Here is a 15,737-nt window from a genome sequence, read left to right on the forward strand (position 1 = left end):
AACGTAAGAGAAAATCTGAAGTTTTTAAGCACATTCCTCGCAGAGTTATTTGCTTGTTTTTTTATGGAAACTCAGGCAGTCACCAAAAAACAAAGAAAAACTACAAGACTGCTATAGGTTTAAAATACAAATCACTGATTGTTGATTAAGTTTATTTTTAAAATATTGTAATTTAGCGACCAGCTTGGTAGGAAATGAATTTAGCGAAGAGAGGTGTGTATTTAGGAGTAGGAAGGCGGTGGCTCTTAAGACGAGAGCCGACGACTGCCTAAGTCTCTTACACGTCTTCGTATCTGACTCCGAAGGAGCAGGCCGCTAAAATACATGTCCTTAAGTTCTTGAACTCTAGACAAAGTTACTTCACTCAGTATATTGCCCGTTGAGTATATTTACAAATCTCAGAAACACAACGATGCATCGAAGCGGTAATTCAAGCCGCTATCAGCAAGACGTATTCAGTAGAAAGCATAAAATAGAATCAATATGAAACGCTGAAAACGGTCAGTTTGGCGTTAGTCACGCGTCAGGAACAACGGTCACGTGTAAAGTGACGTCAAATTAGGCAATATCGAGTAATATTGCATATCAAATGCTAAAATGTCAATAAACATTAAAATTTTCCCCGAAATGTCGTTTCAGTCCGGTCCCGGCTTACTTTCACCACCTATCTATAGGCCTTGCTTTCACCACTGGTGATACCACTGGTGATACAGTATTAAATATATTTTCACCTTACGTCACAAGTCTAATTCTGTTGTATTACGTAATGTATTCGTTTGGTAATATTTTTACCGAATTAGCTTGGTAAACAACGGCTTTCTTGAGCAAATAGATACTTTCTAACAACGTAAAAACATGCATGACGCAATAGTTCATCACGGTCGAATGACTACAACCAACTTGTGTTTATAAATGACGCGTGGTAACTTGGGTACCGCTGGCGCTATACCGGCCAAACCTGTATGGAAATTGGTCATTTTTCTTTTTGGTGTTTTTAACAAAGAAAAAATGGTAGTTTGCTATATCTGCGTTATACGCTATATAAAATTCGAAGTACGGGAATCGATCCATCTCCCATATATGGAAGAATGGGCCGGTTCCCGAAGTTCGTAATTTTGAAAATCGCTAAACCGCTATAAAATTAGTTTGCAACTGTTTTTCTGCGCAATATTTGGGTTAGGGTGTCGGTTTGGGTAGGGGTGGGTCAAGTATTATTATTAAATGATGAATGTAATAATACTTGACCCACCACCCCCAAACGCTAACCCTTACCCAAATATTGTGCGTTGATTTTATAATTGTTGTAGGATTCTAGACCAGCCCCCCTATTTGTTTTTTAATAATATTGCTTAACCTGTACCCAAACGCTAACCCGCTTTTGAAGTTCGGTTACCCGATATCCACAATATTCTAGAATTCCACCACAATGCACACTTGTGTTAGGGTGCGGCTTTGGGTGGGTCAAGCAATATTATTATTTAAAAATAAAATTTTACTTGACCACCCACACCCAAAGTTATAACCCCAACCAAAAATTGTGCGTTGATTTATTAACTGTTTAAACGTTTTGGTAGGATTCTAATCCAGCGCTGAATATTCTTATATTTGCCGAACAAATTAACTTTTCATATTTAAGTAAACATTTGTTGGTCATTGTATTTTTTTAGATTGAGCTGTGTCACAATCTGATTTTTTTTAAGTGGAGCATCAGATAAAAGCTTGATGGCTGAAGGTGATATGCAACAAGAAGTTAAGGACTTAGTGCTAGGTTGGTTGTTAACTACAACCAAATAATAATTGCTCCTTATTTATCTAAAATTTAACTTTTATGTTCATTTAATAACAAATTTGCAATATAATATCTAGTACCTGAATTGACTGATGTTTACATGAAATTTTTTGTTTATTTTACAGGTGAGCTATACACCAGCGAAAAGTCTGGATGTGATAACACAGGAGATGGTTCTGAGGCGAAACCTTACAAGACTGTGTTGGCTGCTATGCTTTCATATGGCAAGGAACCATTTCCAAATATCTATGTGGATTCAAAAGAGGATAGCAAGGTTTGGGTTTGACGTTTTGTTAAAATTTACTGTTTCCATGGTTTCTAACGGCTTGTTAAATGTTTTGATAATACGTTGCTTTTGTATGTATATGTGTGTATAAAATCCCTAAACTTATTGTGGAAGATTAGTTCATTTTTACATTTACTGTATATAGTTAAACATTGTTTTTTTTATAGAAATATGACCTGATTGCCAAAGCTCAGATGAAAAAACAAGTCAAGATGTTTGCTGCTGAGTTACGAAAAAATCAAGCGAGAAAGGTTCCACACTTAATTTCATTTTTAACATACCCACAAAAAGAAATATGTTCTACATAGTCAGGTTAATTTAAAACTATTTTATAAGCTCAATATTACCTTGGTGGTAGACATATTGTCATTTGACTTCATTCAAGTTCCTTTATGTCAAAGATTTTTTTTTTTGTGGCAAGCACTAAACCTTGCCAGTAATGTATTTTGCCAGGAAATATTTCTGGTCTTTTTGATGAACAATGAAAAAACCTTTTTAGAGTATATATGACAGAATTTTGGTAAAAGACTTCGGGAAAATATTCTTGACATGAATATACTATTCAGTTTAAACTTACAAGACAGTGCCACTATAAACCTTGAAAATTTAATGTCCTACTAACTTTCTATTTAAATTGATCAATCTTCATGTTGAGATATTTGTCGTATTTGCAAAATACTTAGGTTTGAAACACATTGCAATTTTAAAGAAACTAGAATTATTGAATTAATTTAGCTAAACCTTCTAGTAGAGAAAAGTTAAAACTATTAAATTTTGTGGTATTAACTGTTGCTTTTTATACAGAAAAAAGAACAAGAGGACGCTGAAAGAAGGGAGAAAAACCTGGAAGAAGCAAAGAAAATTATAATCTCTGAGGATCAGACCCTTCCGAAAGCAACAAAGGTATAATATATAAAAAGAACGATTTTTTGTTACCATTTATTTTTTTGTGTTATTCGCAGTGTTTCTGTGATAAACCCCGTCAGGCAACATATTAAGCGCCAAAATTCTCACTTCAAATTCAACTAAAGTTGCCAACCCAACCTAGGATTATTTGCAACTTCAAATTTTTACAGAAGTTTGCTATTCATCTTGTAAATTGTTTGAAGTAATGCAGGAAAAAATGATTCAGTTGGTGTCTGGCTGTTTATGCGTATAAAAAAAAGTTTTAACGTCCTTCAGTGTTTTTAACTAAAATTAATAATTTGCATATTTTTAATATCCTGTTTTGATTTTTTAGGTAAGGATTGTGGACTGTGAAAAGAATCGCGATCAAAGGGTTAAAGTTTCTGGATGGGTTCACAGATTGCGAAGACAGGGTAAGGACTTGATTAAAAAAATTTAGAAATATACTTCTTGTTAATTATCCTGACTCAAAAGGGAATAAACGATTTCCATAAGTAAAATTTAAGTTCCGCCTAGGTTTTTATTTGATATTTTGGGTTGACTCGATGAATCAATGACTTAGTGACTGTTTTTTTTTTTAACTTTCAAGTTTGCAACACTAGGCAATTTATGCATTTCTTTTTAAAATTTACATTTTTTTGTAGGCAAGACCATGCTCTTCATGGTGCTGAGAGACGGCACTGGTTATCTGCAGGCAATCTTAAACGACAAACTTTGTCAGACCTACAATGCAATAATACTCAACCCCGAAAGCACCGTAACCCTGTATGGCACGATAACCAAAGTTCCAGAGGGAAAATCGGTTAGTAAAGTCTTTCATGAGCCTAATTAAAATAATATTTTGTGTTTATTGTTAGTTGTTACGTTCTAGCTCGTAAACCCTTGTTTTTTATTAGGCACCAGGAGGCCATGAGCTTGTTTGCGATTATTGGGAACTTGTTGGTCTTGCCCCACCTGGTGGTATTGAAAATGTTCTCAACCAGGTAACATTCAACGACAAATATATTTTTACATAAATAAAGTGTATTTCGACTAAATTTTAAACCTTATTATTTTTCTAGAAAAATATAGTTAAGATAGAATAATAGTTTTTCTGTACTATTGTTTTGCCAAAATAAGCCGAAAGAACTATGGCACTCTATCTATGTCCCGAGGCTATAAATCTAGTTTAGAGAACATATAATTGGTATTTCTAAATGACCAGCCCAGTCCTTCCACATCCTCATTAAAATTGTAATTTGTTGGTAATGTGTGATTCTTTTAATTTCCTTTGAGGCACGATTTCAAGCAAGATAAATGTCATTTTTCGTTTTGAATATATGTAATACTACAAAACTTGTCTGGAAGTCGACTTGGTTTATATGTGAACTTAGATTTATCAGCCATGTTAAAATTATTATTTGGCTAGCAAATAGGATGTTTTGGCTAAAGTCTTCTGTTTTTTAAAGAAGTTTCAACATGGAAACCGACAAGTTATAACAACAGTGATGTTACCTTAATTTTTTGTTTAAATTAAAAATTTATATTAATTTGTTGCATTTACTATATATTATATATATTTCACACTTTTAAACCGAAACAGTAAAACTTTCGGCCTGCTGCAGAAAACTTCCACTCATTCAAGCATCGTAAAGCGAGCACATCTTTCCTTCCATTTTTTAAGCATTTAATTGCTTGTGTAGGATGCCGATGTTGACATCAAGCTGGACAACCGGCACTTGGTCATTAGAGGAGAGAAGACGTCCAAGATCCTACGAATCAGATCCTATCTGATGCAGGCTTTCCGTGATCACTACTTCGAGCGAGGCTACTGCGAGGTAACCACACTATACCCTTCTTTTGTTTCTCTTCTTACTTCCTTACTTTGCCTCTTAACATGTGACTGTTTTTTTGCCGTGTTTAGTTGTACCTCGCTTAATTGGCTGTATACATTTTTAAAGCGATACCCCCTCACTAAGATATTTTAACCTGTGCAAAGTTTTCATATTTTCCGTCTTTCTGTTACTAACAAATGGGTAAAATTCTACAAATGTTGCCACTTTTACAAGTTTTTGTTATATATGGATGATGTATATTAATCAAAACTAGATCCTCTTGTGATTATATTTATAAAGTATTACATGTATTGCATAAGTGTTCTATATCGTTCACCCTAAGAAGGAGACTTTTCATAGGTCGCCAAAACATTGAACAACAAATATTAAAGCATAATGCGATATTTTTAATATTATTATTACAGTGTATTTATTTTTTAACTCAACCCCTTTCCAGGTGACCCCACCCTGCTTGGTGCAGACCCAGTGCGAGGGGGGCTCTACCCTCTTCAAGTTGGACTTCTTCGGCGAGCAAGCCTATCTCACCCAATCATCGCAGCTTTACCTCGAAACCTGTCTCCCGTCTATGGGCGACGTCTTCTGTCTAGCCGAGTCGTATCGCGCCGAGCAGAGTCGCACGCGCCGCCATTTGGCCGAGTAAGGGAGCTTCTAATTTGCTTCTTGCCGCTTTGTGCTTAGAAGTACGGAACGTTGGTATTGGACCGCAGTCGACACCGCGTACCGAGTGGTAGTTTTTGCTGTAGTGCAAACAAGTCACTTTGAATTCCCAGTTATAAGTCATTGATATAGCTCAGTGGTTCTCAACCTTTTATGACTTGCGGCACCCCTCAGAAATAATAAATAGATTGCGGAAATAACAAATAGAAGAATTTTCGTTTGGTAGCTCGCTAGAATGTCACAATAAACGAAACTGGAACAACACACATCAACTCTACACAACGTAGGAAGTTATAATTGGATTTATTCCACTCTAATCTTACACAAAAAAAGTTGTAGGAGTTGGACAAATTTAGATTCTCAAAGATTCTCAAATATCTCTCGTCACCTTTGAGCATTAGAAAATGGCACCCGGTTCACCCGGTTGAGCATCACTGGTGTAGCTAGTTTTCATCAAAATAAAATCATAAACTCTTAAAATTGTTAATTTGTTCAATCCTAAGCGATATTTTGACTCGTAAACGACAAAAACGAGGCATATGACTTACAAACAAACTTTCATCAAAAACCACAGTCATGTAAACCAAATCCAATAATTGTGCTCAAGACTCAAAAGTCAAGCCATTGGCTAAAGTTATCATAACACTTGTATCACCACACACCCGCTTCTAATGTGGTATAGACAACAATCAGATTCCAAATTCATGCAAAAATCCGATCTTGATCATTCGCTTTTAATTTGCCAGGTACACCCATGTGGAGGCGGAGTGTTCCTTCATCAGCTTTGAAGACCTCCTTGATAGACTGGAAGATCTTATCGCAGACGTGGTCGACAAAGTTCTCAAGGGACCTGCCGGGCAGCTGGTGAAGGATTTGAACCCGGTACACTCAAGTTTATAATACCAGCTGCCACAAAGTCTTTAATCAATTTGTGTATTAGAAAGTCCTAATAAAAAAACAAAAAGGCTTTACAATTTTTTATGACCAGCTTAGGTTACGTGTGTAACATTAAAAAGTACTGTTGTAAAACTAGTTTTTAAACTATTTGTTATTATAGACTTTGCTATACCATTTATGGTTGGTTTTCGAATTTAGTAAAAACTAGTGAAGTGATCCCTTTTGACTTTTTCGAAAAGATACATTTTTCTTGAAAAACTCTTTGAATTTGATTTTATAAATGTGTGTGTGCAACCCTGTTGTAGAGTTCAGTTGTAGACATACAAGTCCTATTTCACATATTACGTTTCACGGGCCCTTTTTGCCCTCTATACGAACAGCGCAACTTACAGACCATTTTCTTAACGAACTGAGTTGTAAGTTATTTCCATTTTTTTTAATGTGTTAAACGCTTTTTGTCGTTCTCGCAGAACTTTGTGGCTCCAAAGCGACCCTTCAGGAGAATGGAATACTCCGAAGCAATTAAATACTTGAAAGCAAACGACATTACAAAGGAAGACGGTAGGGATAAGAAACTACATTATATGTTCTTTGGTCACACGTTATTCGTATTTAAGTGTATTGTTGTCGTTTCGATGCCCAAAACTGTGATTGAGTGGCTAGTGAAATACAACCCGCATTTTATAACATTCACCTCCTGTATTGCTACGAGCTATAATAAGTCATTTCGTTAATCAGACTTGAACAACTAGTATTTTTTTTCAGTTTTTTGAATTAAAATTAATGCCTAACGGTTTTTCCAAAGGAATATTAAACTAAGAATATCCGAATTCCCGAAACCGAGAATTTAACTGAAATCGGAACTAGAAATACACCAAAGTCAATTCGCAATCAATTTTAAGATAAACACATTTTTTTGCCTCATGATATGAATTTTAGTGCACCAAGATTGGCTCTTTTCAGGCCTAATAAACTAACTGTTTTTCTAAAAACCTTCTTTCGGCTGCGCAATTTAAAAAAGCCGTTCAACAAAGTAGCATATTTGGTAAAAACGCAAATTAAAATAGAACTAAAAGAAGTGCACACAAGCAATTCAAAGATTATAATTATTAAAATTACAAATTTCTTACATGTCACTTTAATTCATCGAACTATAGTCAAATAGAGTTCGCTAGTAATTCTGCGTTGTATAAATAAATGTGTACATTTGGTTGAAACGGTTATGAAATTTTTTAAACTGCGGTGTTGATATAATCATTTTTCTATGCAAATTTAGAAATGTCAGTAGTGTAAAGTAATTTTGTCTTTTTTGTGTAACCATTCCTCACCGTCCGCCGTTTCTGTCCAAACTATCATAAATAGTATCAAATAATCAAACAGGGTTGTATACCAGCAAAGATTTTTCAATTTACCATGTAATTTTTTTGAGCTTTTTTCAAGTAAACTTGAGCAGCTCTTTTAACACTGAAAGGGCATAAAAGTTTGTCTGGCGAATTCAAATTAAAATGGTGGGAAAACGCTGCATATAACGCAAAATGACCCTTTGGAGCATAATGGTTGGAGGTTAGTGTAAGACGTAATAAGAATATCAAAGCCCATACAGAAGTAGGTATCATTTTAAACGTTTCGAAAAACTCTTATGAATAAAGAGTTATTCGAAACGTTCAAAATGATACCTACATCTGAAAAGAAACCTTGTTTAAACAAGCGTCTCTACTTTCTTCTTCCTCCAGGCAGTTACTACGAGTTCGGTGAGGACATCCCAGAGATGCCGGAGCGGAAGATGACCGACAAGATCAACGAACCGATCCTCCTCTGTCGCTTCCCGGCTGAGATCAAGTCCTTCTACATGCAGAAGTGCGCCGACGACCGACGCCTTACCGAATCGGTGAGCGTTGCAAGAGATTGTTAACCCACCACGTGTGCATTTTATTTAAGTTTAGTGATTTTTTCTGTTTTTACATTAAGGATTCCTTCCCTAGTATAGACCTATCATGTAAGGATTTTCATGCCAGCAAGGGTAAGGCCAATTCCCTTGACTGAAACTTTTGCAAGCGAACTTATGGGTGCACAAATCTCCAACGACTAAAAAAAAATTCAGTAAATGTTGAACGGATTAACAACCAGCCTGCGGTGAGATTTGAACTCACGATCTCAGTAATACCGGGACAGTCGCTCTACAAACTAAGCTACTAAGGCTCAGAGGGGAGAAAGTCGAGAAAAACAACAATGGCAATATTGCCTTACTCCATAAACAACTTTAAATAAGGGAATATGTTAAGCCGTTATCGTTGATAAAAAAACACTTCCCGAAGAGCTAGATCACAGCTAAACACTATGTGTAGTGTATATGTATCTTCTACAATTAAAACAATCAACAAAACCGACATTTGGTGATGTTTTCCAACCTATGGGTGTCGAATGTTCCAGCCCCGATCCAATATAAGCGGACATAACTATAAATGACGGATTGACGGTGCAATAGGTCTTAAATTTCAAAGATTGATTGACTAAACTGGCGCCCAGCAACACAGCAATACGTCAATCAAGTTGTTTTGTTGTTTACTTTCAAACTTGCGGTTTAAAGGTCGACCTGCTGATGCCGAACGTAGGCGAGATCGTGGGCGGGTCGATGCGCATGAATGACCACGCCGAGCTGATGGAAGCTTACAAGACCGAGGGAGTGGACCCGGCCAAGTACTACTGGTACACCGATCAGGTAAAGCAACCTTCGTTAACGTGTTTTTTTTTTCGACAAAATCGGTTGCAAACTTTCGTGGCCCGTGAATGAAGCCTTACTATTTGATTTGCCGCTTGGATTGTGATTGGATAGAATCGGTCGTCAATTTAAGTGGTTCACATGTTTACTTTTTTGGATTGTAAGAACGTAATTAGTCTTGAAACTGTTTCAATACAATACACCTTTAAATATAAGAGAGATCGGGATACAAAATACGTCTTTGGTAAAGTCAAATATTACGGAATATAGTCAGTGCAGAAAAACATGCCATGTAATAGAGCTAAAATTTGATTTATTGATAGGAAGGTAGTTGCAACTTTAGTTATTACTTTTCTATTTTCTGACAAGTAACTGTTATCGGGCATCGCAAACGATCCGATATTATCGGTCGCCCTAGGTGGTTCCAAGTGACGTGTCAGTGTACCTGTCCCTTGGGGGCAGACTTAGAACTTGATAATTGTAGATTTCTAAATAAATGAATTGGAGCAAAATGCAGCTAATTCTAACTCTAATCTAGTTTGGGAATTGCTGGTTTGCTCTAAAATTTCTAGTTCTAATCTAATTCGTGTTTTACCAAAAATGCTACTTTGTCCAACCGCATTTTTAGTCACTTAATTAAAACAAAGAATTTCAATTAAAATTCGTTGGTTGGAACGACTTGTATATCATTTTTAAGGTCTAAAGAGCACAAAAAGGCATACGCCACTCACGTTTTTATTAGAATAATTTGCGATTTAAATTAAATTGATGGCCAATAATTAAATGTAAATCTAGTTAAAATTTGATTTTTTAGAAATTCGTTGATTTTGATTGTAATCTAATTTGAGGAAACTCCAAAACGATCTAATTTGGAAAAACTTAATAGTTGCCCAAGTCTGCTTTTTTGAGGATGAAGATAATTTCGATTGTAAAATATCACGAAATTATGTTGCGTTTTTCCGACGTGTAAACCGCTTCAACCACATCCGTAGCGACCCGGCCACCCTTTAACTATTCTATTTTTTAAGCCATAGCTAACATTGTTTCATTTTTGCAGCGAAAGTTTGGCACCTGTCCCCACGGCGGCTACGGTCTCGGCCTAGAGCGTCTGCTCACCTGGCTCTGCGACCAATACCACATCCGCGACGTCTGCCTCTATCCACGCTTCTTGGAACGCTGCAGCCCCTAGTGTCGTAGCCCACTCTATAGTTGCTCCTTTTTGAGCCATGCCGTATTTGCCCCTCTTTCTACATTACTAAAAAATTCTGAAGCCCGCGCGTTTTCGCCAATGGGTTTAGTTGTAGTGCAGCTATGTATGTATGTTAAATAAGCATAAATACGGGTAATAGGCTATTTTTAAAAGATGGTGCATATTTAACCTGTGCGTGTGTTTTCTCTTTTGAAATAGGGGTCTTTTGTGTCTGTTGTTTTTGGAATTCAATTATATTTTTTGTCGCTCCTTATACTACTAAATACAAATTGTTCGCATTCATGATCGCATTCTATAACGCTAAAGTGAAGTTTTGCCGATCTAAGATCTGTACCAGGGTTTCTGGTTTCGCCTATTTTAGGCTTTGTACATTTCGATCAAACCGCCCTCCATCTTTGCTACACGGCTTGCAGCTTTAAGAAAAATTACATTTTTTGTAATTTGTTTACACCACTACTATTTATAACAGGAACGTTTACTTGAAATATAAACGTTTTTTATGCGTTTGTGGGTTTGGGGAAGTAATATGCATTTCGAAATCGTGAGATTAACAAATGTTGTTGTTATGTTGTTTGGCCTGAACGAATTACGACCTGATTCAGCAATGAATTCTCATATTTTGTGTAAGATGGCATTTTACTTTAAGATCCGTAATAGCCGTACTTGTTGTATTTATTGAATCTAATGCCATTTCTGTACCACCGTCTCTGCATGAAACTATACTCTTGTGAAATGTGGTGTCATAAGCCATTTTACGTTTTGTGGCGACAAATTTCTATCATAATTACATGTGAAATAGCTATTCTCGCCAATCATATACTTACAGTTAAGTTACCTTACGTCAGGGGTTCTTAAACTTTTCTTTACCGCGGACCCCTAAAATTATTTTTTGTTTGCTTTGCATGGACCCCGGTAGACAAGAAATGCTCCAGAATGACGTCATAAATTGACGTCACAATACAAATAGACTTCAGGACTCTGTTATTTCGGTCCGCGAAATGTGAAAGTTAAATGGAGTCTTAACTATACATTCAGTACAAAACCGTTTAATTTTTAATTAAAGTGTTTTCTTTTAAAAATTAATAACTTTAAGTATACACTAGTTCTTTAATTAGGCCTTCATGGACCCCCTAAAACTAGTTCACGGACCCCAGTTTAAGAACCCCTGCCTTACGTGGTATACGTGTTAACCACAAGATATTCCAGCGTACTTGGACCTATTTAATGTTGTTTTGCACATAGCAACTATTGTACGATGGTATGCATAGTGAAAAGTTTCTGTTGTTGTACGTATTCGACGAAAGCAATTCTAGTGTTGGTCTGTCTCTAAACCGCATGAGCAAAATTTATAAAACGCCTTATCATTGAATTACGGTAATACAGTGGTTCCTAAACTTTTGTCCTAGTGACCCTTTGGGAAATGATTGCTGAATGGTGACGCACCTAGTTATAGGAGATTCATAATTTTATTTGTCGATATGTTGACCAACAATGCACCACAGATAGCAAGCGAAACTCCAGAAATACCAAAATGTTATCATCATTTTCAGGAAAGGATAAATGTAAAAAACAATTCTTCGTTAGATAGCGCTATACTGTTTAAATCAGGACTCCCTATTCTGTTAGTTATGCAAAAGTGTTTTAGGGGTAATGAGGATGCCTACATTAACTGCACTTTAACAAATGCGTGCAGAAAAGCAGACATCGCTGTAAAACTTAAAGGGTGGAAAATTAAAAGCTCGCGGACTAAAAGTCCTTGTTAAACCATACCGAAAAGCTTTCTGCTGAACTCCTGCAATCCCATTTAAAATGCATAAGTCGCAGCATTTGTTTGCTATTTAGGTTCTTGATATTCGGGAGAATCCGTTTTGGAAATCGTCCAAAAACCTTGAATTACTAACCCAGATAAATAAGACTTGAAACGACGCAGCAGCAATGTTTTGCATAACACTAGCATAGAAGTTAAATATATGACCGACTTGTGAATTTTGAAAGGAATAAGGACGAGTTTGTGACCCGCGCGATAAAAAGGTTCGCCATCCCTGGTCTTAGTATAAACATGTAAAAAGTGGTTTCCATTTATACTTCGGCTTTAACGTTGACTTTCTTTGTTATCTATATATTTTACTGCTACAACCCATTTGTCTTGCGCCGAAGTTGATAGTAACAATCAGTCATTGCAATTTTGTAGTAGTAAGTTACAATGCACGTTTCAATCTTCAAGCGTTCTATCAAGTTGTATATTAGAGGAGGCGAAATGGTAGTACGGGCTGGCATTCACTCCTACACCCCTTCGGCATTCACTGCTACAACAGACCAGCTACGTATCGTAAAGTATATGTTATGGTACGAAACAGCCACTTGGTGGCAATAGAGGTTTATGCCTAAATCTTTAGAATACAACGTCATTAAGAAGTTAACAACTGTGGTGTTGTTACATCATGCAACACTTCCCTTTTAAAGGAATGCAAATAATGATGTGTCAGACTAAATTTGACAGGGGCATTTTGCGGCCATACATTACTACGTAAATAGTAAGTTATGTGCTGTTTCCTCTCGCATAGGTATAAGTAAATATAAGAAAACATTTTTGTTGGCTAAAAATCTGCATTAAAGGCTGATGTGTGCTGGAAGAACTAATTTTAAACACAGAGTTTTCTCACCCCTATTTTTTAAAACACAGTTTTATTGCTAAAATACTTGAAGTCCGATATAGGTCTATCTAATTTCACTCTAATAAATAAATACCTAAATTCATTATTGTAAACAAATAAGGCTAAATGAAATAATTGGGTCCGATATAGGTTTACCTAAATTCATCACACTAAATAAAACTCTGATAATTGTGTTTTTTTAATCATAATAAAACCTAAATTATTGGATGCAGAGAGACTTAGAGCTCAAAATTCTCTACAAAACTGGAAAGAAATTATTTTGTTGAAATTGGTAAAAAATATAGTTCGGTGGAGGGCACCACCTGGTGGCCAATCCCTGTGCACAATAAAGATCTCCATCGACTGTTCTAGATCGTTCTAAACAAAGCTAACGTCGTTCTCACAAAGTAAACAACAGATAGAAAGCACCAAAACATTGAGAAACTATTGAAAATTGAAAGTTTAAAATCTTGTTAGGGCCAAAAAGTTTAAAATCTTGTTAGCGCCAAATCATGAACCATTTTGCAGTTACTTCAACTACGCATACCGGTATATGTTATTTTGAGAAACTCAAACAGCTCAAAAGCAGAATTAACACAAAGCGTCGAATTCAACTTTTTAAATTACTGTACTTTAGAAAAATATTTTTGTAGCTTTAAAAAAATATTTTATTGTAGAGCTCGAACCCCTTTAAGAACTGGTTGGTTAGCGTGACCAATGCGATCCAAATATCGTCACATAATAACACATCAAAAATAAATACACTGCCTGATAGTTCTTCTTTTTAATCGCAGTGCATTAATATACAGGCATTCTAATGAACAGTTTACTTCCCCAATATATTGACGGCTCACTTTGTTTGCCCGTCTTTTTAGGTCACATTCGGCTAGTTTACCGATAGTTTAAAAACAATTTCAAGTCAAGAAGTTCTTGTATAAAATGTATAACAACCGATCCCGATCATTGTACAATTGACGTAATAGAGATATCAAAGCCCATACAGAAGTAGGTATCTTTTTGAACGTTTCGCATAACTCTTTATTCATTTTCAACATCAATTGTACAAATGCTGTCAGCTCAGGCAATTCACTTCGCCTCGAAAACGTGTTCAAAACTGCAACAAAAACAGTGGTAACATGCATTGCAGCGCAGCAGGGATTCAGCAGGTAGGACACAAAGGGCTACACACCTCAACGACTGGTGTTTGCCGTAGAACTGTGCTTATCGGGTAAACCGCAAGCTATGTTATTGAGCAAACAGCCGGGCTAAGGGGCTTATTGTGGCTTGTAGCAGTACACGAGCCGCTTTTTGGCGTGCCATTCGAGCGGCAAGGCTTCTGCCGGAATTGTAGGTTGCGTTTCCGCAACAAGAACGTCATTATTCGACGACAAGCGCACACAAATAGCATGCGAGGAGGCTATTTTTATCCCGGGCGGGCCCGCACGCAACTTGCGATCATTTATAAGGTCCTGTGCTCGCCATAAGAGTTTATGTTAAGTTTATCTGTGGCATTTTGGGGGGCTTTGTAATACATAGAAGCTGTTTTATGATCTGTCAATGCTGAACTTCAATACAGATGACTAGAAAGACAATTTTTGGGATATTGTGTTCGGAAAATTGGGTCGCAAATTATTTTAGGATATGGATTTTCGACGGCACTCAATCCACATTAGCATGTTGCAAATCGACGTTTCCAGCTTTGATCAAGTTTTACGACTTCGAATTTCAAAGGTAACGCCCACACTTGCTACAGTGTATGCTCATGGAAAACCCATATTTATCTTGTTCCTTAGCTTTGATCGCCATTCATCAGACTTATTTTTTTTTTTGGGGGGGGGGGGATTATAGTACACGTCGTTCACCAAATCGCGCCTACTTCAAACAAAAAGAGGCCCATCACATGAAATATTGCGGGGGCGCGCGTTTTCAACTTGAACCGAGCAGCTCAATCAAGAAAACTGCTTCCAAGCGGCGTTAAGACTGCGCTACTCGCGAAACCGAATAGCGTGAGAAACAAATCAGAGTCCTGAGATGCGATTACTAGGCCAAGCATCGCGCCCAAATGCCAGCGCCGGCATTCCGAGGTGGCCTTCTAAATTTAGACCTGACCGTTGTCCACCCACAAACAGACAGCGGGGGTGGCGGCGCCGTTTGTCCTTCAGTTTGTGATGAGGGGAACAAATAGCAGCTTTCGCGTTCTCGCGTCACACGAGATCGTTGGCCTACGCTGGAAAAATCGAGTCTCAAAACACGTCCAAATAACAAAGTTAAGCCGGTTTTAGGGTTTCTTTTATTGCCACGACCGCTGGATTTTTATTGCTAAATACAAAAGGCCTTAATAAAAGTGTGACGCACTGTGTTCTAGGATAAGCACACAATAGGGATGGAAATACAAAAAGGCGCATACGAATAGGAACGCCAACAGCTTCCCTGGTTAGCTAACGGGTTGCCACAGCAAGCTTCTCTTGCGTACGTGGTTAAGACCAAAGTTTAAAACACAATTGTCTAATTATCACCATTTTAATATTGGGCCTAATCAATAAAAATAATTTTTAACGACAAATACTGTGTTGTAATAGATTTAAGTCAATGCCATTGTATCAAATAACTTTAAATAATTTTCGATAAAATTGGGTTATTTATCTCTATTTATACACGTAAAACTTGTTGTACAATCCGATTTTGTTAGTTTTAGTTGATTTTTTTTTCTAACATGTATTTACCAATTTTAATAATTTAACGCTTTATATTTGATGCCAATGACATAACTTGAAGTTGACTTGC

At 36.7% G+C, this 15,737-nt stretch overlaps 1 protein-coding gene across 1 annotated transcript; it reads left to right on the forward strand.

The window, feature by feature from the left end:
• Nucleotides 1-1,665: 1,665 nt before the first annotated feature.
• On the forward strand, nt 1,666-11,651 carry LOC146137684 (asparagine--tRNA ligase, cytoplasmic-like). The gene is made up of 14 exons (XM_083394821.1): nt 1,666-1,768; nt 1,915-2,063; nt 2,243-2,326; nt 2,880-2,978; nt 3,316-3,394; nt 3,626-3,783; nt 3,878-3,964; nt 4,664-4,798; nt 5,253-5,452; nt 6,220-6,355; nt 6,841-6,931; nt 8,104-8,258; nt 8,958-9,089; nt 10,147-11,651. The coding sequence occupies exons 1-14, from the start codon at nt 1,723-1,725 to the stop codon at nt 10,276-10,278; spliced, it is 1,683 nt and encodes a 560-aa protein (XP_083250947.1). The 5' UTR covers nt 1,666-1,722; the 3' UTR covers nt 10,279-11,651.
• The last annotated feature ends 4,086 nt before the right edge of the window (nt 11,652-15,737 follow it).

The sequence above is a fragment of the Ascidiella aspersa genome, chromosome 7 (assembly GCF_963924565.1).
Source record: "Ascidiella aspersa chromosome 7, kaAscAspe10.2, whole genome shotgun sequence".
NCBI lineage: Eukaryota > Metazoa > Chordata > Ascidiacea > Phlebobranchia > Ascidiidae > Ascidiella > Ascidiella aspersa.